The sequence below is a fragment of the Marmota flaviventris genome, chromosome 15 (genome assembly GCF_047511675.1).
Source record: "Marmota flaviventris isolate mMarFla1 chromosome 15, mMarFla1.hap1, whole genome shotgun sequence".
Classification (NCBI taxonomy): domain Eukaryota; kingdom Metazoa; phylum Chordata; class Mammalia; order Rodentia; family Sciuridae; genus Marmota; species Marmota flaviventris.
This window is the reverse complement of record NC_092512.1, coordinates 46866871-46892548: the sequence shown is the minus strand read 5'-3', so window position 1 is coordinate 46892548 and position 25678 is coordinate 46866871. Positions and strand designations below refer to the sequence as shown.

Here is a 25678-nt window from a genome sequence, read left to right as displayed (position 1 = left end):
TAAAAAGTTTTGAAAAATATAAATATAATTTATTTTGGAAAACAAGAACAGTTGTGTTTTCTTTTAAAACTGATTGCTATTTTAACTCAACCTCCGTTCTATCCATTACATGACTGAACCCTGGGTGTCCTAAATATGCGAAGCTATTACAATAATCCAGCTAACTAAACCTTCTAATGCATTAACAAAGCTTCATTTCATGACTAGGCTTAACTCATCAAGGAAGAATTAAGAGTTTTATTAGCTGATTAGTTGTCATCAAAGCTATGCATTCTTGTAGTAGAACAACATTCTACAATAGAGAGGAGGAAAAATATTTAAGTCTTACAAGAATTAGGCACACGGATGCTTAGGAATCATATAAGTCTAAGATGCTATAATTGAATGTTAAAAAAAATAAGAATCAAAATATGCATTTTTGTCTAGAAACACATGTCTTTTATTCAAGTAACTATCATGTTAGTTGTTTTATCATGAAGTTGTTTTTAAATTTACAGTATTTACAAATACAGTGTAAGGTTTTAATCTTTAACCAAAAGAACATATGCATAACTATATTATCTACTGACTCATACCAATTCTTGTTCTAAAACATAACAAGCCTTACATATTGCTTTATAACTTTAAAGGAAAATTTAGAATCAATGCCTTACGCTTGTAAATTAGTAAATCCTTGGGGCGTTCTAAAAATAAAAATAAGTCTATTTACACTGCAAAAAAAGTATAAACTTACCATCATGATTAGGATTTCCTAGTGTCCATGGCTCATCTGAATCAAAATGAGTATCTCCTCCAATTCCTGGTCCAGGGAAATAGGCATGTGCCAAAAATCCTCCCTCCCCATCAAAGGGAGAACTGTCTCCATGAAAACCAGATGCAAATATAATGGTTATATCCACATCACGTTTGCCATTTTCTAATTCACTGTAGGGAACTTCTTCAAATGTCAGAGGAGTTACATTCTGCCACACATCAAAGGCACGGCGAATAGCCTTACGGGTCTCAGGGTCTCCTACTTTAGGAGTTACGTTCTTTATGCTGAAAGTTAGAAAAGACAATAATTAGCTTGGCTCTATTATGTCAACCTTATTTCAGATTTAGATCATAGCTCAGTAAAATGTAAAGGAAAAAACTAATAATATTAAATTAAAATGAAATTTATGTATTCTTCTTGTCTTCATAGCTAGTTTTTACTCTCTTGGGATCATTAAATTATCAGTAGTATAGTGTTTAATTATCAAAGTTATCAGTGAGAAGATCTTTGCAGAATGGTTAAATGGTTAACAGTCAATTTGCCTCCTGGAGAATAATGCAGAAAGGGAGATCTGCCAAACAATCAAACTCGTACAATGGGTTCAATTTAAAATAAAAATTTCAATTTCTTCATGTTTTTTAAATATTTAGAGGTACATCATTGTATCTGCATACATCAATTTCAAATATTGTACTCATGCTTTTCTTTATTTATGAACACTAATTCAGCAGACATTATCACTTCTTAAGTTTTAAACAGAAGATTATAATTTCTGATACACTATTATTTTAACTTTTCTAATTAAAAATGTACTGAGTAATCATATGAATTTAAATCAGACTATTTAGTTTGTTCTTATGCTAACAAAATCAATGAAATATTATCAATATTATTCTTGATTATGTTTATACTAATCAGATACTTATTTTTTCTAGATAATTTTGTTTTTTTCTAACTAAACATAAATGAAACTAATATGTATGTATATGTGTGTATATATGCATAAAATAGATATGCATACATATAAGTAAATAAATATATATTTATGTATATAAATATATGTATGTATAGATTTATATAAATGTATATATTTATATAAGTATATTTATATATTTATATAATATATAGTTTTATGGTTTGGATATGAGGTGTCCCCCAAATCTCATGTGCGAGACTATGCAAGAAAGTTTAGAGGAGAAATGTGAGAGTCTTAACCCAATGAGTGATCGAGATCTACTGTGTGGTAACTGAAGTGGTAGGGTGTAGCTGGAGGAGGTGGCTTTGGGATATATATTTGTATCTGGCAAGTGGAGACACTCTTCTCTGCTTCCTGTTCACCATGATGTGAGCTGCTTCCCTCTGCTACACTCTTCCAGTATGATGTTCAGCCTCACCTTGAGCCCCAGAGAATGGAGCTAGCCTTCTATGGACTAAGACCTCTGAAACCATGAGCCCTCAAAGTTTTCCTCCTTCTATAGTTCTGGTCTGATCCTTTAGTCACAGAAGCGAAAAAGCTTTCTCTCTCTCTCTTATTTATATATATATATATATATATATATATATATATATATATATATATATATATATATTTTTTTTTTTTTTTTTTTTTCCTCCTCTGAGGATTGAACTCAGGGGTGCTTTACCACCCAGCCACATCCCCAGTCCTTTTTTATTTTTTAATTTTGAGATAGGATCTCACTAAGTTGCTTAGGGTTCTAACTGAATTGCTCAGGCTGATCTTGAACTTGTGATCCTCCTGCCTCAGCCTCCCAAGTCACTGGGATCACAGGTATGTGCCACTGTGCCTGGCAAGTCTGTGTGCATGTGTGTGTGTGTGTGTGTTTTGTGTGTGTATGTATTTATTTAGTAATTTTTTTACAGAACTGGGGATTGAACCCAGGGCCTTGTGCAGGCAAGGCAAGCATTCTACCAACTGAGCTATATCCCTAGCCCTAGTCTATATATTTTTTACGTTGCAGTACAATAAACCCTTGACATGAATGTACAACACTGGGTAAATTCCACGGGAGTGATAAGTGAGTTTCAAACCCTTTCAAACAATAATGTCTTCCAAATATGAATTTATACTAAGAAAATATTTTAGTACAAAAAGACTATAATGTTCAAGAACTGGAAGCTAGTGATGGAGTGATAGTCAAATTACAGTGTCTCTAATGTATGTCATTGTATATATAGAACTCAAAATTATTTTGCTTTTAAAATGTATTAATCAACATATCAAAACTTTTAGCCAGGTGTGGTGATGCATGCCTGTAATCCCAAGGGGTTGGAAGGCTGAGGCAGGAGTTCAAAGCCAGCCTCAGCAATAGTGAGGTGTTAAGCAACTCAGTGAGACCCTGTCTCTAAATAAAATACAAAATAGGGCTGGGGATGGGGCTCAGAGGTCAAGTGCCCCTGAGTTTAATCCCTAGTACCCCCTCCCCTGCCAAAAAAAAGTAAAAACTTTTAATATATACTCTCCAGTGGCAAAGAATAATATGGAGACAATATGCAACCCAAATGTAACCATGTCCAGATAACCACAATGGCAGTCAAGAGTTATGCTAAAGTAATAATTGTATTATTTGAGCATTCACTATAAGCCAGGCAAGCACTTTACAACATCTAATTATATTCCTGGAACAACCCAATGAGATGGGCTTTTATACCTATCTTACAAAAAAGGAAGTTAAGGTTTATAGGAATCTAGAGAAATTTTTCTAAGTGTCAGATCTGGAGAGCTCTAAAAAGCTTCATCCTAAACATTGTCAGAATCCATTGTCTTGAATTCTATTGCTAGTTCTTTATAAGAAAAGTAAGGTTTCCAATGACTAATTAATGATAACTATTATTCATTATATACAAGAAAAAAGAAGCAATCCAAGTAGAAATGGAATGAAGGAGAGGAGTACTACAGAAAGAAATGGTAAGTGGAAGGTCTTCGAGTGGAGATAATCTTAGTAATTCAAATGACAGCATGGTACCTGGTATAGGTTAGAAAGCGGGTGGGGTGAGGGTCAGGACATTGCTCTGAGTCACTGCAGCATCAGGAGCATCTTATTCTTCAAATAGATAACTTGAGCCATGATGTAGAAAATATATTAAAGCAGAACAAAAGTTGAAACAGGAAGACCCATTGGGAACTATTGTAATTACAAGTCTAGGCGCTTTGGACCAGTAGAAGTAGTAGAAGAGACACTGAGAAGTAGTTGTATTTTGGATGTGCTTTGACGATAAACCCACTATAACTTATGATTAGTCATAAGCTCTGAGAGAAAAGGAAGAGCTGAGAAGGCACCACAATTTTTTTACCCCAGCCAAGCCGTGAACAGAGTAAAAGAATTCATGCCTTCTCAGGAAGAAAGGTAGGCAGTGTTCTGTTGTTAATTTGTTAGTTGGCTTTAATTCTGTGTCCTACTCAGTATTGTTCTCTGAGTTATATTTTGAGAAAGAATGAATATCTACATTGAGCACTACAGACCTATGTCTAGCTTGGTCTCTAAATTTCCTGTTTTGTGGGTGAAGAGGTAAGCAGAATAATGTCGGAACTCTGAATATTGACTTACCATATAATAGGTACTGGCCTAGATGCTAGAATCTTCTGTTACAGTGCTCACATATTTTAGTGACAAGAGATAGACAGTGAAAAGAACATAAAACAGTGATAATTTCAGGTGGCAATATGAGGGGTGGGAAGGTGAGGTGAAGAGATTATAAAAATTATTTCAATGACAGGAGGAATGAAAAGAAACCCAGTACTGAGTTTCCCACCAGAAAGAACAATAAGCAGGTCAAGCAAACTGGGTCAGTTCAGAGCATGTGCCTGCTGAGTGAGTTGGGGTAAAATGAACATGACAGACAATGATACAAAATGAGAGAGGACTGGCGGGAATTGGATTGCATTCTGTGAAGGGGGAAGCCACTGCAGAATTTTAAGCACAGAAGTTCCTTGATATTATTCCAGTCACAAATATGGAAAATGGAGAGGGGACAAGAATGGAAATAATAAAACATTTCAGAAGTCACACAAGAGAAGATAGAAATATGGATAAGGATGATAGCCATGGAGACCAACAGGACTGGTTTTTACTATATTTTCTAAACGATTATATGTTGCCAAATTTTCTAAGAGAACTGTTGATGTGGATTGGTGATGAATTCCATGTGAAAAAGAGAAATTAATTGTTTACTTCAAGTAATAAATAATAATACAAATAGGAAAAATAAAATTATCAGTATGACTTATATACAAGTACACAATGATTCTGAAAAAACAAAGCAAAAATACAGTAAAGAATAATGAATGTGGAGCACTGTTTGGATTTGAAAAATACATCCTTGCATTTTTTGAAGCTACGTACTAATGAACTTCCAAAATACTTCAACACAATACATGTGGTGTCATTAATGAACATAAGACATACAAATGTGCTTCAGAATCAGAGCTCAAGTTCTGAAACCGGTGCAAACAAAAACAGGAGTTTAGAAACTTTTATGCCATTGAGAGGTATATTTTGTATTTACTAATATCTAAAATAAAAAGTGCACAGAGAGATCATGTGTAATAAGAATAAAATAGACTGATATTCTGAACAATTCTAATAAGGGATGCGCAAAAGATTAAATATACTAACAAAAAAGAAATGCTATAAAATGAATATAATGAAAGTTTATTCTGAAAAACTTAACAAAGCTAAATTAATTTTAAAATATTTTACTTGCTTTTTATTCTTTTTGATAAAGTTAATATACTTCTTAAGACAATGGGTTTATTTTTCTCAAGTCTGTATCTGGTTATTTCACTATTCTATTTCACTGATTCTTTTAAACTTCAATTTCAATACATTTTGGAAATATAACCTAAAAAGTTGATAATAGTTATCTTTGATATTAGACCACACCTTATACAATTTTACATAAAATTGATGAAGAGAAAAGTTCTAGATGTTACTCATCAGAATACTGGCAAAAATGTATGTCATTTAGCTGACAATAGGTAACTGCAGAAAGTTAGAATTGTCTAGTTTTAACATCATCAGATCCATACCAGAATAAACATTCTACATACTTAAGATTATTGATCCTTCCATTTTTTGATATATTGATAAATCTCTTTCAAAGTTACATTACTGTTTTATCTCTAATAGAGAAAACAAGAAAAAATAGCTACATACCTTTGCAATAAAAAATATTATTCTTGTGTCAAAATTATTTTTATATGAAGAAAGTTAAATAGCATTCATAATTAAATAGAAAATTATTTATTTGGAACAGCTCACTAATATTTTATGCAAAATTATTATCAACTAAAGGAAATCTACTGTGTAGGAAAATAGACATTTGCTGAGATTATAAGCTAGATAAATAGCATGGTTGAATTATCAGCATATCCATATAGAGAATATATTATAATGTTCTATCATGATAAACTGAACAAACTAATTTACTTTTATTTAGTATTATTTTTATATAATCATGGCTTCACAACATTTTTATGTACCAGAAATTGTCAAGGAATGTATAAATTAAATATGTAATCCCTCCATGAAAACTTATATTAAATAATTGGTTATTTCTCAAGTTGCTGGCTTTCTAGACAAGACAGATTTAAATACATATACCTTGGATCTAATTTAATATATTGAAATATAGAACTCTGAAAAAAAATATTTTATACATATTCATCAAATTTGGGAAATACAATCTCTTTAATAAAATTGTTAATCATTAAGTTTCTATTATTTTGTGAAAAAGCTTAAGCAAAACCTACTTAGAATTTATTCAGCAACTAACTTTAGCTATTATAAAAATGGCCTCTAATTTACTTGACAATGAATATAAATTTCTTAATTTAAATGCCACAAATGATGAAGAAGATTGAATGATGGTTAATTTTCCAATAATTTAAAATATTATATTTTCTAAAGGACTATAAGCATTTTGAGAATAAATGGAAATCTCCCCTCTAAATATTCTTTCTATCATGTTGGCAAACTTTAGCTTTAATCTTGAACTGTTCCTCATGTGACAACATTCAGGGCCCTTTACCATTTTGATTTATTTAGAAGTGTACTTTGATTTGCCAAGAAGCAATAAAAAATGTGTTTGCCTTAAGAGAAAATATACATCATGATAGGTGTGGGGAGCTGGCTGCTCAGAGTCACTCCATGATATATTCAGAACAGCAGTTTTCAGGTTTGCCTAAACCCAGTTACTCCATTTTGTAAAGCATTAGTTGGCCATGAACTACTAGAGTACAAGTGCCAAGGTAGAATTACTCCACACCTTGTTTTTAAAAGTAAGCAATCACCATTTGTCCAGCATAAGCACGAAGCACAAACTGATAAATAATTTTTATGTGCCAAGTTATCAAATTAAGTCAAGAAATCTCTGGTCACATAAACATCCCAAATTATACTAGGAACACCAGACTTGGGGGTTTGCTAATCCCACTGGACATTACCCCCTTACCTAAGATCCATAAAAGGAGAATCCTTCCATGACTGGACACAGTAGCATTTTGACCCAGTCACCTAGTCACACATCAGGAGCCTAACCCAGAAAAATTATCAAAAATTCAGAGATGACAAATCTCTGAATCTCTGTCCCTGGGCTTCAGCAGAGTGCAGTTTCTCATGCCTATGATGACACACACATGGCCCTCTTCCAAGGTGACACCTCAAGCTGACACTTCAAGTTCACACTCTCAAAGTGAAAATGACATCCCTCTGGATCTTTTGCTTAGAAAACTCCATGTAACTGGTGAGTTAAGTCCTTACCTGATCATTTATGGTGGTTCAAAATCTGCATCCCTTTCTCTCTGCCTGTGCTCTGATTTCAGCATCCTGTAATTCTACAGCTGTATTAACCCTTTCTTAGTCTTTCTATTATATATGCTTGCAACATACACACACACACACACACACACACAATGATGTGTATATATCATTGTATGAAGTGTAATTTGTATGTTAAAGAGATTAGAAATTAAGACTGGAATAAAACCACTTGTGTTTGTCTGGCTTATGACTACCAGGTGACTTTTGAGTATTTGGTAAAGTGCCACACCTAAAAAGTAGTGTAGCCTGTGAAAGTATTGTTATTAAATAAATCCTGAAACTATGGAAAGACACAAATGTGTTGGTCTGTGTTGATGGCATGGCTTGCTCATGACAAAAGGTGTAGTCAACAAACCAAACAGAGAAATTAGCATCAGGAAAAATTTGCTGTCTATTGATATTATCAATGTACTCTTGCAATTTTAGCTTTTTCAGAGTCACAATATGCCATTGGTTTATAATGAGTTTGTTATCAAATAAAACCTAGATTTTACACCCAAATCTTGTCTGTACCTTGTAATGGAACACTTCAGTTATCCTTTCCATGAATAACTATATTTTGGGCACGAATGTCAGATTTTGTATTTATATTTCTAAATATAGTAAGTAAATAGTAGCAAATGTTTTTATAGTACTTATATATCAGGCAAGTTCTTAATATGTTTTAAATGTTAACTCTAAAATGAAATGTTCTTAACTCCCATTCTTGACTTTCTATATTCCTGTTAAAATATACTCAAGTATTTTTGTGACTTGTTCAATAAATTAAAAGGAACACTGATGAGAATTGACATTTGCTATCTACAATGTTTCAACCACTGTGCACAATTTATTATTTTTTCCATTACATTAGTTGTTTTTCCCCAAGCCTTGTGAGGTAAGTATTGTTACAATTCTCACTTACATGTAGGGAAAAGGAGACTTAGATTTAAGGAACTCAATTATGGTTTAATGGGTAGTGAGCTTCAGACTCAGGATTAAAATCCAGGTCTTTCTTACTTTAAAACAGGGTTCAGCCACATGCTGTCCTTATGTAGAACCTTAGAGATTCCAGGGACAAATACCTAATTATTTCAATGTACACAACTGTTTGAGGTTATTGTCAGTACAGAAACCGAGCTAAAGTGAAATTATTATAATCAATTCTAAATATAACAGCTCTTATCCCTCCCTCTCTCCCTCCATTCTTCCTTCCTTCCTTTCTTTCTTTAAAAGAAGATGTATGGTCAGTATCATAGGATTCAGAGATACTGAATAGGGTGCACTCTCAAGAGTCTGGAAATCAACCAAAAAGGCCACTTTCTGAAATGGAAACGATGAGTATTGATACATGGAATTATCTAAGCTTCTGGTACTTATCAATTCTTTCTTTTGAACGTGGTTGGAGTGTAAAATGAATTCCATTGTTTTCTATATGGATAACCAGTGATCACAGTAATTTTCTAAATGAAGTAGCCCATCCTTTCCATCTGATCTAATAAATCTACCCTGGCATAAATAAATTTTGCTGATATGTGTAAGTCTGTTTTTCTAATCATTTGCTTGTGCTACTGGCCTATTTGTCTATCTTTGATATTATGCCATGTAATTAGTACTCTTAATTGGTATTGATTTGAAATAAGTCCTCATATCTACTAAGTGAAAGCACCTTGATGCTTTCCTTGGCATTCACTCTTCCTCAAGATATTTTTGATTCAGTGTGTTCCATTATGCCCCCAAACTCTGGTGGAGCTTTGGTTTGTATTAAAATGCATTTGTGGAAGACTTAAACCTTCACCATATTTATTTTTTCTATCGAGAGTAAAATATTCCTCTACATTTATTTTTGGCCTTCTGTTACATCTTTCAATAAACATTCATAATTTTCTATATAAAAGGCTCACAATGGTAGTGTTATTCTTTGCTCTTATATTTTTGTGTCTATGTTAAGTGCTACTCTTTTAAAGACTGCACACTGCATATGTATATATTGTCTATTTTGATTTATTACAAAGATAGCTATGCACTTTCAGTGTTCTGCATTAAGATGTAAACTGCACACAAGTCATCACTCCCCAAAATGAATGCTTCTTCAATCTATCAGATACTTGAAGCCACAAAGCAAACTGGAGAAAGGGGTAAATGCATAAAATCAGAAATTTCCAATACCAATAGCCCCCAAAGCCAGGAAATGGATAGGACACTTGAATAGAAGCCTGGAGGAGCTTGAGAATTCAAAACACCCAGGGACAAAGCATAGGGGCTCCTCAACACACTCATGAGCTTTGCCTCTAAAAGCCCCATCAGGTTCGAAGTGAAGACCATTTGAGTAAAGGGAGGAAGGATGGCCAGGCTCTTCAAATACATACAGGGTAGGGATGAATCTCCATAATGAAGCCTGCCTTCGAAGAAAACTATTTTTTCAGAGCCTTATCTGATCTAGGTGAAAAGCAATTAAACTAGGCAGCTACCTCTATCCTTTCTGTCCCACCAAAAGGAAGAGGGAACATTTTTGAAGGTCAAAGCCCAGAGAGTCAGGCTCACTAGAAAGAGATTTAATCATAAGATTACAGATTGCTTCTGAAAATTACAGAACCCTAAAGAAAGAACCAAAGAAGACCTTAGAAGATGGAAAGATCTACCTTGCTCTTGGATAGACAGAATTAATATTATCAAAATGACCATACTACCAAAAGCACTCACAGATTTAATGTAATTCCAATCAAAATTTCAATGACATTCCTCATAGAAATAGAAAAAGCAATCATGAAATTCATCTGGAAAAATAAGAGACTCAGAATAGCTAAAGCAATCCATAGCAGGAAGAGTGAAGCAGGTGGCATCACTATACCAGACCTTAAACTATACTACAGAGCAATAGTAACAAAAAGAGCATGGTATTGGCACCAAATCATACTGGTAGACCAATGGTACAGAATAGAGGACACAGAGACTAACCCACAAAACTACAATTATATTAGACAAAGGTGTCAATACCATGCATTGGAGAAAAGATAGCCTCTTCAACAAATGGTGCTAGGAAAACTGGAAATCCATGTTCAAAAAAATGAAATTAAACCCCCATTCTCTCACCATGCTCAAAATTCAACTCAAAATGGAAAAAGGATTTAGGAATACAACCAGAGACATTGCGTCTTATTAGAAGAAAAAGTAGGCCCTAACCTCTATCATGTGGGATTAGGCCCCAACTTCCTTAATAAGACTCCCTTGGTGCAATAATTAAAATCAAGAATCAATAAATGGGATGGACTCAAACTAAAACGATTCTTCTCAGCAAAAGAAACAATCTTGTGAGGTGAATAAAGAGCCTACATCTTGGGAGCAAATCTTTACCTCTCACACATCAGATAGAGCACTAATCACTAGGGAATATAAAGAACTAAAACAAAAATAGACACCAAAAACCCAAATAACCCAATCAATAAATGGGCCAAGGACCTGAAGAGACACTTCTCAGAGGATGATGTACAATCAATCAACATATACATGAAAAAATGTTCATCATCATTAGCCATTAGAGAAATGCAAATCAAAACTACTCTAAGATTTCATCTCACTCCTGTCAGAATGGTAGCTAGTACGCATACAAACAATAATAAGTGTTGGCGAAGATATGGGGGAAAAGGTACACTCATACACTGCTGTGGGACTGAAAATTGATACAACCAATATGGAAAGCAGGTTGAAGATTTCTTGGAGAATTGGGAATGGAACCACTATTTGACCCAACTGTTCCTCTCCTCGGTCTATACCCAAAGGACTTAAAAACAGCATACTACAGGGACACAGTCACATCAATGTTTATAGCAGCACAATTCATAATAGCTAAATTTTGGAACCAACCTAGATGCCCTTCAATAGATGAATGGATAAAAAATGTGGCATATATACACAATGGAATATTACTCAGCAATAAAAGAGAATAAAATTATGGCATTTGCAGGTAAATGGAAGGAGTTAGAGAAGATAATGCTAAGTGAAGTTAGCCAATGCAAAAAACCAAATGCTGAATGTTTTCTTTGATATAAGGAGGCTGATTCATAGTGGAATATTGAGCGGGAGCATGGGAGGAATAGATGAACTCTAGATATGGCAGAAGGTTTGGAAGGGAAGGGAGGGGGTATGGGGTAATTAATGATGGTGGAGTGTGATGATCATTATTATGCAAAATACATGTATGAAGAAACGAATTGGTGTGAATATACTATGTATAAAACCAGAGATATGAAAAATTGTGCTCTATATGTAATAAGAATTGTAATACATTCTGCTATCATACATAAATAAAAAAAATTACATAAAAAAGAAAAAATTAGTAGAGACATTAAAAATAGAAAGACAAAAAGAGAATACCAAAGAAATTCAGCTACAGAAATATTATAAACAACCTAGCTCCTACACAGATAAACATAAAACATCTCATAAAGGATTATTTACCCTGTTTCTGTTGTTTAATACATTATGCACAACTTTCAACAAAAAACTATAAGCTTGCTAAAAGTCAAATGAAAACATAAGAGAGGAAATATGCATCAGAATAAAACTAAGATATAGCAGAAATTTTAGAATTATCAAATAATGTATTAAAAATAACTAATCAATATGATAAAGGATTCTAATGGCAGAAATAGGCAACATAAAGAAAACATATAGGTAATATAAGTAGGGTCAGACACTCTAAGAATAAAGAAAAATGCTAGACATAAAATAACATGTGCTGTCAACAAATAAAGAATTATTTTCATGTGATGGGCTTACTAGATTGAACATGGTCAAGAAAATAATCAGTTGAGCTTGAAGATATATGTCAATGGAAACTCCCCAATAGAAAAGCAAAGAAAAAATAATTAAAAACAGAGCAGAATATCTAAGAACTGTGAGATATAAGGCATATAATGAAAATACCAGAAGAGGAAAGAAAAGAACATAAGTAATTCATTACTGAGACTGTCCTAAAAGTAATGACAGACCAAATCACAGATTCCCAAAACTCAGAGAACATGAAAAGGGATAAGTATTTTAAAAAAGGATAATCATTTTAAAAATCTTCATAATACGTTCTTAATATTTTATGGAAGTTCAGATTACAGAGATGGTAGAACAAGTTTGTGAATTTTAAAAAAATCCTATAAACAAATTTCAATACTGGTAATACCAACTTTATGGGCTTGACCCAAAGCTGTTTTGTCTTTGATTTGTCTTACCTGCAGAAATACTTTCAACAGTTTGCATAAAACGATAATTCAGGGTTATGCTATTTGGGAAGACAGCATAGAATATAAAGTAACATGAAAAGTGTTCCCAAAATAACCAAAGTTAATTCAAATGGCACATTCCAATTATACAGACAAAATGTATACTGAATTTTAAATTTTATGTTTTCAGCACATGCATATGAGGAGTTTTTTTTTACACAAAGAATTTAACTGTAAAGTTCTCTAACCATGTAATTTGATGGTGATGTTTCTTTACATTTCCTCTCCATTTTTCCTGCCCATTGCTCTAACAATCCTTTCTCTTTGTGCAGGTCTTGGCTAAAAGTCATTGTAGTAAGAGACCTCCTTGGTTTTCAAAGATGAACTGGATGACCCTGGTTTCCATTTCCTTTGCATCCAGTCCATACTTTTCATAAAGGTATCACATTCACATAATTATGCACATGAAATTATAATTTCACATGACTGTAAATTCCTGAAGACAAACAGGGTTCCCATGTTTTGCTATATCCCCAGGGCCTAGCATTGTTCTTTGTTCATACTGAAACTCAATAAGCAGTTGTTCAATGAACAGGTGAACAAAGATGAACTTCTCCACTGGAAGCAACAGTCACTCTAGGTTGGAAGGCACTTTACATCATTGAAAACAATGCAAAAGCAAGATCCCCTAGAGCCATTACCAAAAGGATAAAAAGCAAAATGGTTAAATTGATACTAAAAGATTATTAATAGATTCAGAGACATTGTGCTTAAATAGTAATTACTTAAATATTTAATTACTTTTTAGATTATGTGTGTTTGTCAGATATTATAATATTTCTGAAAGTCCCTCAGAATACTGGCATTCATTCAAAACCTAAAAAAATGGTATGCTAAAGAGAGCAAGTGTTTCCAAGAAGGTCCATTCCATTCCCCAAATGGGCAATCTCTTCTCAATTGCAGTTTTAAATTCCTAATGATAACATCATATCACTATTTGTTAACATGTAGTTCATGCTCAGAAAATATCAAACAAAATGTAAGAAAAAAAATCACAGTGAAAAGAAAATTCCTCTTCAATTCTCATACCTGTAAGTGATGTGTTTGTGCTGCCACTTCTGTCCTGTTAATGCATATCGCTTTCTACGAATGTTAAATTTGGAGCTACCTCTTGTCTGGTCAGGTACACCACATCGAGGCTTCTTCATCCAGCTGCAAAAAGCATGATATTTTGGTTACTTACCAGCAATCATGATTATTAATTTCAAAAGGAAATTGATTAAGAAGTTAATGTGAGATGGTGGTAATGAAAATGCAAACCATAAACTAAAGGGTTTAAACTAAATTATCCTTGCAATTGGAATCAATGTAACACATTTTGGGGGGAAAGATCAAAAATCACTAATTTACTACTTATATCTTTTAGATAATTTTCCTTTCTCTAATTCACTTTGAGCTAACTGTAGAATGAAGTAGAACCTGCTATTAAAAGTTGTATAATATTGACAATCAATCATTAGTCCATTGTGTCACTCTTAATATAATACTAAGGTATCCCGCAATTTTAATATCAATAATTTTTAAAATCTATTACATGATTTTAAAATTCCAGGAAATAATAGGTATATGTTCGTCTACTCTAACTTAAATAGCAATGAATTTTTTTGTTCAAATAACATTCGCATTTCTTCAATTTTTCTTATCCACTTTTGATCATTGTTCTAATTTCCCAATGGCAGCCATTTACTCTGAATCTTTAATAACAAATTCAATTCTTAAAAATATTTTTCCAAATATGAGGGTTAACATCACAAGAACAAGGTTGAACATTTGTATTTGAACAGTAAATGCTGCTTTCAATTTGTTACTTTGAATACTTATTCAGAAATTGTAGTTTAGCTTCTTTTCTATAGTCTTATTTGACTATTGAAATGTTTTCTATCTATTCTCAAGTCTTGTTTAAGGAGAAAGATTTTCACGGCTTTGAGTAGTTTTCCTTTAGTGGCTTACAAAATGGTTTTCCTGTTCATTGACCCTTTTAATAACTACAAAGCCAATGCTGAATATTTATGGTAATATATGATTCACAAAGTGGAAATGAATCAGTTTTTGCTATATTTTGTCAGGTGCTTAACAATTTCTATACTTTTTACAGAAATTACTATCTAAAGGTGCTCATTTTGTAAAAATGAATTAGTTTATTTGCTACTTGGATAAATCAGTTAACTCGCTTTTATAAACATAAGAATAACTTCATGTACCAATGAAATAATGACTTGTACTTCTTAAGAAACTTGATACTTTTTTTCTGCGTTTTTATTCTGACTCCAGTAACATAGAAATTGTAGTCATAGGATTTAAGAAATGCCATACAAGTTTAAATGGATTATAGTTACTTTGCAAAATCACTCTCTCCCAATCAAATGAGATGTCTTACAAATGGTAACTCTTGGGAGGCCATCATGTTCTATGGTATTGAACTTTCTGGAGGTGAGAATGGATACCTTTTATTTTTACTAACTGTCTAGGACATTCCCAAACCCACTGAGTTGTAGAGATATTTCACTTGGCTGGAAAACATTTAAGGCAGAGGATCTACACATTCCCAGTATCTTGTGCAATGCCTAGCATATAAGAGATATTCAGTGAATATTCAATGCATAGATGAATAGGGACACAGTGATTTTTAAATTAAAAAAATGGTTATTTTTAATGCATTTTTAAGATCTAAATACAGATTTAATTAACAAATATTAAGCATTAATGATGTATCTATAATGATTTAAGTTACTCTTATATATGAATATTTCACCAATTATATCCTCAAAAAATATATAATTTTCTTAAGATAGGTACTTATAATTATTTATCTAACTGAAAGTACTAGGAAATAAATTAGATATAATTATAAAAGATGAATACATTTACTTAATGTGGGATATGGTGACAGCTAAGGATAATATTTAAATAAATGCCTGGGAAGAGAAATAATTTTGAATAAAATTGACAAAATAAAATTAACTTTATCAAGATAAAGTACACTTTCAAATAGGGTATATTTTTAAAAATTACTTTAATATACATAATATTAAAAATGAAGACAATGATTTAAAATTTAATAATTTAAACTTTCATTTAAATTCATGCATATGATAGAGACTTTAGTTTTCTCAGTGAAGTATGAACATATTCCAAAGGACAGAATTTTTAGGATTGAATACTGAATTCCTATGCTAAAATATATCTCTGCTGAATTCCTAATGTATTTCTTACGATTGTGCCCATAAAACTTTTATGTTCCTGTGTTCTGACTATTTCTTCATCCATTTACTTATTTCATCCTGCTTTATATTTTTGAGTTTTTACAACTTACTAAGATATGTGGAAGATGAAAGAATGGGTAAAAAGATGAACAAGGCAGGACTCCTTTCCTTGCTAAGATCCTAATTTATAGAGAAGATGCATGACAAGAAATTAAAATAGTCAGCCCAACATATCCGTGGGTTCTATAACTGCAGATTCAATAACTTCATTATTGAAAGTATTTGAAAAAACTTGCATCTATACAAACATGTACAGATTTTTTTGCCATTTTTCCATTTTTTTATTATTCCATAAAAATAGTCTAACAACTGCTCACATTGTACACACATTGTATTAGGTATTATAAGTAATATAGGGATTATTTAAAGTATACAAGAAGAAATGTGTAGGTTATGTGCAGAGGACTTGAGTATCTGCAGATTTTGGTATCTGCAGGGGTTCTAGAAGCAACTCCCCCAATGGATTCTAACAGTGAGCTGGAATAAGTGCTCTCACATCTCCAGGTAGATTCCTGATTGTGAACAGGAAATATTACACATAATGAAAATAAAAATCATAATCTTTCCCCCAAAACTTGAACCAATGTCATCTGAACCAATCAATGTCATCTGAACATCTCTAATGCCCATGCCAGATTTTCATAGTATCATCCTCCACTATTCTCTCCTCACACACAATCAATCATAATGTTGTCTATTCTGCCTTCAAATATCTCTTCAATCTCTCACTGTCATCACTGCCTTCCTTCTCACTGCTAATGACATCTGTCTTCTTGCCTTTGTTTTCTGTGACCTCTATCTGGAATAACTTTTTCTCCTTACTAACACTAAGAACCCAAGCCACTTTTCATATTCATCTCACACAGGGACAGTTCACTACCCCAATGCCACAGATACTGCACTATGCATTCTGATTCGAATTTATCTGACTCTATCTTCAACTGACCTGTGAATGGAGGGAAGGAACCCAGCATGAGGACAGTGCTCAATGAAATCTCCCATAAGCAATAGGAAGTAAATAAACTAAGTCTACATGTTTTTTTGAAGATATTGATCTCCCCAATATCCTGCATGTTTCTTGAAAACATTATAACTCTTTCCAGCTCTGTATCTTCAAAAAATTCTTACTACATGGACATAACATGAACACTTTTACATAAGTCATCTACTTCAAGATTTAGCTTTAAGTGCTAAAAATAAACAAAATATTATGAAAAAATAAATACAACAGTAGGCATAATCCAACATCAAGTAACAATGCAAAGAACTTTTTTTAAAAAATGTTTTTAGATACACATGGACACAATATTTTTATTTTGTTATTTATTTATTTATTTTAAGCTATTTTAAAAAAATATTTTGTTTATTTAGTTGTAGTTGGACCCAATACATTTGAACCCAGGGCCTCGCATGTGCTAGACAAGCGCTCTGCCACTGAGCCACAACACCAGCTCGTAACAGTGCAAAGAACTTTTAATGAAAGTTGGTCAAGTTGAGAATATTCTGTTAAATTCACCAGCATCTATACCCAATATTTGTAGCATATATACACTTGTTAAATCCCATATATTCGTATACATAAAAGAAGCAGGACTTAATATGTTGCATATATACATATATGTGTGTGTATCTATACACATACACACACACACGTGTGTACATATTTATTTATTCATTACCAGCTAATAACTATCAAAATCTGACTATCACGTTTTCTATGTTATTTTTAGACAGTGCTTATTTGTGAAAAGTGTCTTTGATCAAACACACTTAATTTTTCTGTGTGGCAATATATAGCTCATGAATGTGTGCTCCTTTACTGACTCACTAGAGGAATTTTAATTTAGTCTTCCAAAGCAAAGACATGGGGAAGGGACACTGGGAGGAGAGTGTGAGCAATGAGAAAGGCATTTTGTAATATCAAGGTGTAAATAATGGAACAACCCCAATTTTCATAAATATCATGCTGATTTGCAATATTGACTATGGTTTCAAAACCCATGCACTTTTAACTATTGGACAGATCATTAATGTCATTTAAAATCATTTAAATTAACTCAAAAACAAAAAAATAATCAGTGTTTTGAGAGGAGTGTAAAAGTTGAGAGCAGTGATTCTGATTATACTCTGGGTGTCACTCTGCTTCTGCAGACTCACTACTCCTGTTACATCAGTCAGATTTCCGTTTCATTTTATGACTCGGTTTCCTCATCTATGTAGGGGAGATGATAATATTACCACCTTTACTGAGTTACTGTAAGGATCAAAGTAGTTAAATCATGTAAAACACTGAGAATAGTGTCTAACAGATAATAACTGCTATCATTACTTTATAATAATTATTGTGAATTTACAAATATCAGAAGGTAGACATATTAATAGCAATACAAAGAGCAGCAAGAGTAGCTGTATACAAAAAACAACATGTTTTGGCTCACTTTAACCTGTAAGTTAATACACAGCATTTTATGTTAGGCAAAACAGGGATCTTCCTGGTACTTTGATTATAGAGATAGGGACATCTACACTTTCCTGTTTTATGTAAGTAAAATAGCCATAAGCGCTAAACACATTTGTACATTTATAGTATATGTACAGATATATTGCATATGGAGTGTCCGTTAATTTCAATAAAAATTTTTCTTTTTTAATGAATTGGAGTTCCATGAAAATACTGAAGGCCATTCACAGCATGGCTACAGGAGGAGACTGGGAGTTGCAGTCTGTGTACCTGGTGGCCCTGCAGTGGTGCTGCACTCGGTGCAGCACTGAGTGCACTGGAAAGGCCACCATTGCAACTGGAATTGTACTACACAGCAGGTCAGTGTACATATCCTTATCTTTACCAAGAGAAAAAAAAAATAACTTACCAAATCATGTTTTGTTCTTTATCAATAACTACTCTAAGAAAAATAATAGGTTAGATATGTTTTCATCAGATTTCCCAAATTTTAATGAAAGGTAAGAATAATATCTTCTGCTTCTAGTTCTTCCTTAGATGTTTCTAGAAACGTTTAAATATTTGTTTTTAATACTTTATATATTCTTAAATTTTGTTCATATTCACGGAGTTAGGTCCAGAAGTCATGAGGCTTATAAAAGCAAATTCGCTTGAAGCTCAAAATGTTGATGACTGACAGCACATTCTGGTCCAGAGCTTCTTTTTTCTATCAAATCATTAACTGCCTGCATGGACACACATGTGATTTACAAGGCTGAAAGTGCAAAGGTAAAGTCTTGAACACTTGAGTACAGAAAAGAAGTGGATTAAGCTGTCCTGAGCCTCTCTGAGAACAAAAGTTCTTTCAGTGCCTGCTCTTATTCTGCCTTCACCATTCACCCTTCAGAATGGAATCTAAGCTCTCTCTATTTAGCTGCCAGCCATGCTTCTGTAGCTACCAAAATGAGGATGGATCTATCCTATAATGTTTTAGTGCTTGAGTACCATTAATATATTCAGAAACAAAAAACGTTTTATTACTAAAGAACCCTTCATTTGTGTCTAAATTGAAAGAAAAGATAGAGTATTAACTTGTTAGTTCTTTAGACAAAAGAATTGAAATCATGAAACATGTTGGTAAATCACGTAAAAATATAATGGTTCATGTTATATCTTGTTATATAAATATCTCAATTATCAAATTAGAAGTTCAAAAAATCTTTATAGGTTTATAATAATTTTCTGAAAAAAGCTACTTATTCAGTGTTAATTTAGTTTCAATTAAGTATAATTTCTGGCCAGGGTTTGAATAAACTGAAGACTTATTCAGATTATATGATATATCAAAACACGGACACATATGCATGTATCTGTGGAAGAATCTCAAAAAGATTTATCACTTTAAGAAATCTTTCATCAAGCATGATTCAGTACATACCACCACACATGTGAAAAAGAAACCAAAATTTAAAAATTACTATTAGCATTATAAAAACATATCAGACTCATTTTTCCTTATTGTATTGTTATTTTTTTCTCTCTTTGCCAAAAATATATTTTTAATGCATAGTATGGCTTTCTCCATTCACTAAGGAATTTAAGTGAATTTGCTGGCAAAGCTCTGTCAATGAACCCATAAATTAAAAGAAACATTGCAACATATAATGAATTCATTTTTGGTGGAGAATAGGTAATTATTAGCATCTTTCCCAAACATGTCCTAACTGACATAAAAGAAATATAATATTCCATTTGAGATAATATCTCAAATGTTGCTTGAAACATTAAGTGTGTTGCATGAAAAGAGTTCATCTCATCAAAATGATATAAGGCTTACCACAATTGTAATCATTACTTTTAATTACCCAAGAATTATAGAGTAAGTATACCACATGTCTGTCTGCCAAAGCAGCATATCATTATTTAATTTTTAAACAAGTGATCTTGAAAAAGAATCTAAAATTAGATAAGAGTTTGTAGACTCTGAAAAGAAATTATTTTTATAGTGAGAAATAATTTTGGGTCTAAACCTGTAGTGTACCTTATGTAATAAGGCTCAGATAGAACATTCACACCTTATAATTTGATAATGTAAAATAATAGCATTCAATTTCAGTATATATTGTTACCATACATTCACTTGAGATTACAAAAGAACAGACAATTGCTTTAATAGCACGATTATGTTGATTATACTTCCAAAAATAGCACATTACTTGATCTGAGTAACTTGAGCAATAACATCAACAGTAGAAGTACTTCAGTGGAAAAAAACAGGCAGGAGGCAAATGAGGGCACAGGGCTATAGTTAGGATGACACTAAGGGTAAAGTTCAAGCAGACACAGAAGTAGAGGAGGCATGGCTGGGAAATAGGGGAAAATGAGAGGGGGTTAACAAAGAATTTGTGGGTTCACCTGGAAATAACTGTCAGGTTTAACACTCTCTAAAGAGAAAAATGCATTAGCAATTTAAGTAAAAACACACAAACACACACATATATACACATACACACATACACACACAAAAAACTCCAGTGTTGAAATTTGTTAAAATAATTTTAGCAAGGTTTTGTTAAAATAATCATACACAAAATCCAACCCAAATAGACAGACAAGCAACTAAACTCCTTTGGATTTTATCAAGGGTTCTCTATTGTGTTTATTTTTTTCTAAAATTCTGTCACAGAAATTCTACTTTAACTCCTGTGCACCAAAACTATCATCTCTCCTCTTCTGGACTCAGAGCCACACTCTAACTAGAAAAGACCCACATCCTTCTCTACACCTCCATATTTTCTATCTCCTCCTACCAGACAACAACAAACTGCTCAGATCCCTTTCCACGTGAAGGGCCCAAATAAGTCCTCCACACATTGCTCTTTTATTATCTCCTGACAAAGACCTTTCTCTAGTTGCTCTAGGAAATCAAACCTGCGCATCATGAATCCTTACAATGACCAAGACTGAAAACAAAGGCCAGCGTTGTTTGGTGGGGCTTTCTCAATTTCAATGTCTAGTAAAAGTACCAAATACTTCCTTATAATTCTGGTATTAGTCAAATTAGACATTAAAACAATTTAATTTTTTTTTTCCAAATCCTCGATCTATTTGTATCTTAAAAAAGTGTGTCATATTTTCTAAAAAAGTGAATCAGGAGCTAACAGTTCTCCACTAGGGAAACAGAAATATGTATGGAATGCTTTGTAAAATGTTGTGAAAAGTGAAAATTAAATGGAAATCTCCTCTGTATAGTGACTAAACTCAAGACTATCTGAAGGTTTTTGCCTATTAGGATGAGGGGTCCTTATCGTTCAAAATGAAAGTTGGATATGATACCATTAAGAAAGCATTATAAAGATTAGGGGTCAGCAAGTCTCAAAGATCAAAATTTTATTCCCATTATTGATAACAAGTTTCTAATTATTGCAGAAAGGGTTCTGTTTATTCTTGATTTCATTTGCCATGGTATAGATCAAAGGAAATAGATGCGCATTTCTTAAAAGTGTTGGAGGAGGTAAAATAGTTTTATTTTTTTTTTCAAAATACTTTGAAGTTTAAAGCCTTTATTGTGTGCTTTCCTACCTTGATGACATAGAAATGCGTTGTTTAACAACAGGCTATAAGCATTAGAAAGCAAAATCTAATTTCAGAATTATATGTTAAATTAGTTTGAGGTGTCAGAATTACATCTGAGTCCAGAGAGCTCATGTATTTAAGGTTTAAAAAGAAAAATAAATGTGCTATTTCTTGAAGGACACAGCGGGACAAGTTCCTCAGACTAAACGACAAAAGACCTGGGTTCTGCTGCTATTCTGGACTTGACACAGCCTTTGACATTCAGTTCCTTCATTTGAGAAAGTAGGAAGAAAAATATCTTCCCCATTGTGGAGGCTGATGTACGATCATCAACCTAAATAACAGAAATAGAATCACTTTGTGAGGATCAAGGGCTCTAAAAACACAAATGATTTTTTTCTCCATTGAAAAAAAATTAATTACTTCCTCTTTTGCTGTCCAGAAACAAAAATGCTGCTTTATAATATTACAGAACTTACCCTGTGCCTGTGGTGGAGAAGAGTACACAGTTTGTGACTGTGTAGCTATGTATAGAACAGAGTTCCTTTGACAAAGACCTCATGTCTTCTGAACCTGATAAAGCCCCTTTCATAGAAAAAAAAGTGCCCAGGAAAGAGTTACTGTTTGCATAAATAGAATGATTAATTAATAAATCAATAAGATAAAAAAAATATTATTAAAGGGTAAAAAGCAGCCACTCGTTAAGAAATTTGGAGACTTTTCATTGAAAACCCTTATTTGATTTATCTCACTTGGGAAACTGTCATCAGTGAGGATTTAGTAAACAATCAACAACTAGCCCATGGAAAACTTCCCTTCCCACCCATAATAGGAGGCCTTATCTGAATCACTTGCCAATTTTCATGTGTAAATATTTCTATATGGCTATATGAAACTATCAACAGGACTCCATTTAACAGAGAGTAGCCTCTCTACAGATTTGCAGAGAATACTCTTACTAGACATACAAAACAGTTCTATTATTCATTGTCCCTCCTTGAAGTGGCTTCAACCATAAACCCACCTTTGACTCTATTTTCTTTCCTGGATTGAAAACGTGTTGATACGATCAGGTGGAGTAAAGCTAACTTTGGACCTTAAATGGTGTATGAAATCTCAGAGGACTGGAGTTAAAAACAGACAAATTTTACAGAAAAGTTAATAAGACAAATAATTTCATTAGTTACTAGAATTTGTGTAAAGTTTTTTGAGACTACTTAGTTTGGCTCAAAGATGAAAAAGAAAAGGAGTATGGATATCTTACTTACTCGATTGTGTTTCTGTCCACTTTTCCTGTCATGTTAATGCCATAGAACTGCTGCATGGCAGCTAGGGCGGACTGCATGGTCTCTGCAGAGCGCAGCACCGACATTCTGGGGTCAGTTGGTGGGAGGTAGCCGTACTTTTGTAACCAAACCTGCAATAACAAGTACAGTTCCTTTTAGATCAACTTTACAATTTGACAATAATATTCTGGTCTTGATTTATTTCTGTAATAGACAGATAAACTTTATTTCATCTATAAGAAGATACTTTGTTTGATTTCTACATAAATAATTTTAATATATATTTAGTAATTGTGGCTCTTTCTAACATACCTACAAATTCCAATTGAAAACAAATTAACCATTTCTTGAACGCTTATAGCATATAAAGTAGTACAGTAAACAACGGGAGAAAAATAAGATCATCCCTGCATTCCAGGGCCTTAACATGCCAAAATCAAGAATGTACTTTTTCAATAATGTACATATCTTTGCTAGAAGGGGCAGCTAATGTATATATACAACATCTAAAAAACTGTTTGCCTGAACTATTGACCAGTGGCTACAGTTGTGATAAGTAGCGTCTTTACAGATAAACCATGTTATTCCATCATAAAACTTTGCATGTAAGTTTATTGTAGCCAGGTCTATACAATTATAGCCAGGTACCTCCAAGGATAGAAAACTTTTTCAAGGAAACACTGTTTCTTTCTCTCTCTCCTTCCTTCCTTCCTCCCTCCCTCCCTTCCTTCCTTCCTTCCGATTAACTTCAGTCAAAATCACATAAGTAGCCAAACTTTGCACATATTTCTCAAATGCTGTTATCTCATTGTGTATGTATAGACCTCTCTAAGGGTCTCTTGATTTGCATCTCCCCCTTCCCTAGTGAGGAGACCTGAGAGGATGGTGAGATAAAGAAATCAGAGTAGATTTCATATCCTACGAATGACTGGGGTAGAAATTCAAACTTACTAAAAATTAGATTTTAAAAGTAATAGAAAACTCAGGACATTTTCTAAAAGAAATAAACGTCCACCCAGGAGCAGATAATCTTTAGTTTTATAACTCTATGCATTCCTTTTAAATGCTCAACTCACACCCCAGCCTACTGTCTTTTCCCTCAGTCTTCCTGCAGGCCCTAGGATTTACTGAAGTGCCACAAACTACCTGTCAAATTGATAAGAACCAAGTAGTTACAATACTACTTAGTGGAAGATATTCATCTGTGTGTTTCTCTCCCTTCCAAGGTCTATTTGTCACATAAAAATGATCCTATGGAATTTCAGCTTTTCTCTGAAAACTGATATTCTTCCTTTGTAAAGTTATAACCACAACACAGGAAGAGTTATTTCCCCAGTGAAAATAAATAACAAAGAAACTAAATTTCATTGTAAGAGCCAATATTAAATATATCAAAATTTCAAAATGTATAACACAAAATATCTAAAAATGCAGTATTAAGAATTAACCCCTTGAAAATAAATACATCCTAAAAGTATTTAAGAGATATCAAGAAAGTTTACCAGTGAAACCCAATCTAGTAAACTCATCTCCCACACAGGAAAAGCAGGCTAAGGTAGTCACTTCTCCTCTGGAATGAACAGGCTGCCAAGGAAAACAGTATGTTGTTACCTAGTTAATACTGGTGCAGTCTCAAACAGATTCCATTATATTTCTGAATGAAGGAGGCAGGCAGTAATATTATTTATGAAATTTAATACCTATAGTCATGTAATTTCTCAAAATTGAAAGATTTTAATAATGTGCATGTGTCAATATTCTTAAACAATAATTTTTTTCCATAACAGTTTGCATTCATTTCTTACTTGTGGGAGAGCTGACTTGTTGCTAGGTTACTGCTGGGTGCTAAGTTACTGGCAATTATGTTTATGAGGACAGTAAAGAGAAAACCATTAATAATAAAACCTTTGATTTATATACACAGAAAATATGAAAATACATAATTGTTAAGTACATTATGAAAAAATAACATGTTCTAGAAAATACATATTTGATTTATTCCTTAGCCTTCCAAACAAATGATTTCAAATAATATAAAAAATGAATTTTGATTTTTTTCAAGTTCTATTTCACATTATGTTGTTTATCACGAGAGACTATTTTTCAAAATGAATGAGAAGTGGTCAGTTCTTTTTAATTGTAAAATAACAGGAAAGCTATAAGATCTACAGTTTTTATGGTTAAAAGTTTGTTTACTGGCTAACAACCAATGTCATAATTTTGTCATCATAATTTTGTCATGATGACAAAAGGAAAATTTCTACT

The 25678-nt window shown here is 32.9% G+C and overlaps 1 protein-coding gene across 1 annotated transcript in view; it reads right to left on the bottom strand.

Annotated features, from left to right (window-relative positions):
- Nucleotides 1-25678, bottom strand: part of Mmp16 (matrix metallopeptidase 16) — a 253559-nt gene that overhangs the window by 108382 nt on the left and 119499 nt on the right. The window contains exons 2-4 of the mRNA XM_027947595.2: nucleotides 23396-23544; nucleotides 13878-14000; nucleotides 734-1038 (exon numbers count right to left, since the gene is read on the bottom strand). Coding sequence (XP_027803396.1) covers nucleotides 734-1038; nucleotides 13878-14000; nucleotides 23396-23544 — 577 coding nt within the window. The remainder of the gene's footprint in view (nucleotides 1-733; nucleotides 1039-13877; nucleotides 14001-23395; nucleotides 23545-25678) is intronic.